The 2924-nt window shown below is 50.0% G+C and overlaps 1 protein-coding gene across 1 annotated transcript in view; it reads left to right on the plus strand.

Moving 5' to 3' along the window:
- Window positions 1-48, plus strand: part of GDPD5 (glycerophosphodiester phosphodiesterase domain containing 5) — a gene marked incomplete at its 5' end in the record, with an annotated part of 19511 nt that extends 19463 nt beyond the window's left edge. The window contains one exon of the mRNA XM_010021328.1: window positions 16-48. Within this exon, the coding sequence (XP_010019630.1) occupies window positions 16-48 (33 nt within the window). The remainder of the gene's footprint in view (window positions 1-15) is intronic.
- Window positions 49-2924: the final 2876 nt, after the last annotated feature.

The raw sequence follows: 2924 nt of genomic DNA on the forward strand, positions 1-2924 counted from the left end.
ATGCTCACCCCCAAGGAGCACCGGGCCACCAAGCTGCGGATGAACTGAGGGTTCCCGCTCCAGCCCTGGGCACGTGGCGTCCCCCGTGCTCGCTCCGGCAGCGAGAGCCGTGCTCTCCTGCTCGCTGCAGGACGGGAACCTGGAGGGAACTGCTGGTCGGGCAGAGACCCCTTCCCATACCCATCACTGGCTGCTCCACCTCCCTGGTTGTGAGGCTGGGGGGCTCCTTTTTGTAAATATGTAGAAAATCTGGACATTTTTGTGGCTCTTTTGGGTTTTTTGAGTGTAAGTTTTCCAGGGCATGAGTGGAAATACTGTGTTCATTAAATCCTCAACCCTGAATCTTGACCTCACAGCCTAAATCCTCTTGGGGGGAGGGGGGCTCTGGGAAACACACATTGGACGTGTCTCTCCTTTCTCCCCCTTGCTCTGCTCCATTCCTTCCCTTGGTGCAGCGACTGTGTAGCTGAATGTTGTGATGTTCCTTGTGAAGTGTCGTTTTTGGTATGGGTTTTCTCTTGATTTCCTTCCTTTTTCCCCTTCATTCCCCTGGGTGATGAAGTTATAGCTCTAATGCAACAAGAGGCTGTTTGGAGGAGAGAAGCTTTCCTAGAAGAGCAGATAGCACTTGGAGCCAGGGAAGGGGTTGCACTGGCTCAGTCACTTGGGCACCTTCTCCCTATCCCATCCTCCTTTCCCCAAAGCCTGGATGCTCCGTGATGGCTTGCAATAAGCAATGCCGTGGACACCATCACCACCCGGATCTGGCTAAAGTGCCTGCCACTCCAAGTGGCATCTGCAGTTGCTTCTTTGCTTCCCTGTCCTTGCACCCGTGTAGGAAGAGGAAGTGATGGTGCGGTGTGAGCTTCCCCTTCTCCAGGCCAAGGAGATGCCCATGGGTGAAGGAGCTGTACATAGTTTGGAAGGTGAAGCAGCCCTGGAGTGTAATTTATTCCTGCAAGGAAACCTTTCCTCCTTGCTTTACAAACAGGATCTTTAGAGCTGCATGTTCTCGTCCTCCAAAGGAGCGATGGTCTTGCAGCAGATGCTGACAGGCTCATGAAGGTGGGAGCTCTCATCAGCGTCTTTCCAATGCAAAAGGCTTTAAACCAAAATCCTAGACTAGAGATGAAAAGAAAAGCTTAGAAACCAAGTAAATGACAACTGAATTTTATCCCCTTCCTGAAGCAGCTCAAGGGCGGTCTCAGCTCCTCGAGACCTTCAAGCCCTCATGGAGAAGGGCCTGGTTTTGGGTCACTTTGCTGTTCACACAGAGCTGGTTCCCAAGGCAGCTGAAGCCAGCTGGAAGGCTGCTGGAGCTGCGAATGGGTCTTGGCTCAGTCCCTGTGGCCTTTTGGTCTTGGGTTGCTTCCTTCCTCGCTGGATCTTGGTTGAAGCAACGTGAGAAATCCCATTGAGGTCAAGCTTCCTTTGAAGCTTGGTTGTGCTCTGCCTTGAAAGAGATGGGACCATCAAAGCCGTTCACCGTGGAGGGAATGGGAGCTGAGCCTTCGGGTGCTGGCCAAGCTGGGAGAAGTCACCTTGCAGAGGAGAAGGTGGTCTGGGGGATGCTGATGTGCATCATGTTTGATACCTAAAACAGGTTTGAAAGGGGCAAAACCAAGCCACAATAAAAGCAGCTTTGAGCAGTTCTGGCAGCACTGAACTGCTCTGTCTTAAGCTGTACTCAAGTGGCACTTTGAAACCCCAGAGTCTTGGGGTTAGTGTAAAAACTGGGGGCAAAAGTGGCCAACTTATCCATGTAAAGGAAAAAATACCTCTATAGATAATGAAAATATCTATATAGTGATGCTTTAATAAGCACCTCCTAAGCAGTGCAAATTAGGACTTTGATTCCTTTGCATCTCCCCTGGGTTTATATGAATGTAAGTGGAGTAAGACCCTGGTCCATGCTCTTACTTTCCCCAAATACCTTCCTTTTATATGGTACTCTGGAAAACAGTGTGGTTTCTTCTGTAGAACTGCAGGATTTTGGTGGCTTTGAAGGCTTTTGAGAACAAAGTTGCTTCTCCCTTTCGTGTGGTGCTGTCTGAAACATTCCCGGTGGATTGTCATTGCCAAGTGAGAGATGTTCAATCTCAGCATCTGTTGATAATCACCTGCATGTTCTGTTTTTATCCTTGGAGATGACGTTATTGAGAAGTGCTTCAAAGCTTGGAAGTGTTAAAAGCAATCCAACAAAGAGTTACATTCACTGTTCTCACCCTGTTTTTAATGACAAGACCCAAACTCCATGCGTGATGCACTGGCCGTTGCCATCATCATCCTCGGTATTTGCTTACCTTTTCTTTTTTAACAAAAAAAGGATGATACTTTTGGGATGAAAATAGAGCTAGACCAAAATAAACTCTGCGATGCTCTGTGAAATAAACTGTCAGTATTCCCCTGCCAGCCTCTGGTGATGTTTTGTGTTCTCCAATCACTTGTAACATGGTGGTGCCTTGATCTTCGTCTTGTTTCTGCTTCATGAGATCTTCATAAAGGTCTGACCAGGAGATGTGAGATGCGTCCTGCTTGAGAGTGGTACCGTTGTGTTGCGTCTCCTCCTGATGACATAGAGCTGAGTGGTGCAGTTGCCATGCCTGAGGAATGGGTGCCATCCAGAGGGACCTGGACAAGCTGGAGAAGTGGAGCCGCATGAACCTCATAAGGTTCAACAAGGCCAAGTGCAAGGTCCTGCACCCGGCAAATCCCAGTATCCTTATAGACTGTGGGATGAATGCGCTGAGACCAGCCCTGAGGAGAAGGACTTTGGGGTGTTGGGTGCGGAGAAGCTCCCCATGACCCGGCTTCAGTGTGTGCTTGAGCCCAGAACCCCCCGTGTGCTGGGTGCACCCCCAGAGCGTGAGCAGCAGCTCAGGGAGGGGATCCTGCCCCTCTGCTGTGCTCTGGGGAGACCTCAG

The sequence above is a fragment of the Nestor notabilis genome, unplaced genomic scaffold, assembly GCF_000696875.1.
Source record: "Nestor notabilis isolate BGI_N333 unplaced genomic scaffold, ASM69687v1 scaffold7689, whole genome shotgun sequence".
Lineage (NCBI taxonomy): Eukaryota > Metazoa > Chordata > Aves > Psittaciformes > Psittacidae > Nestor > Nestor notabilis.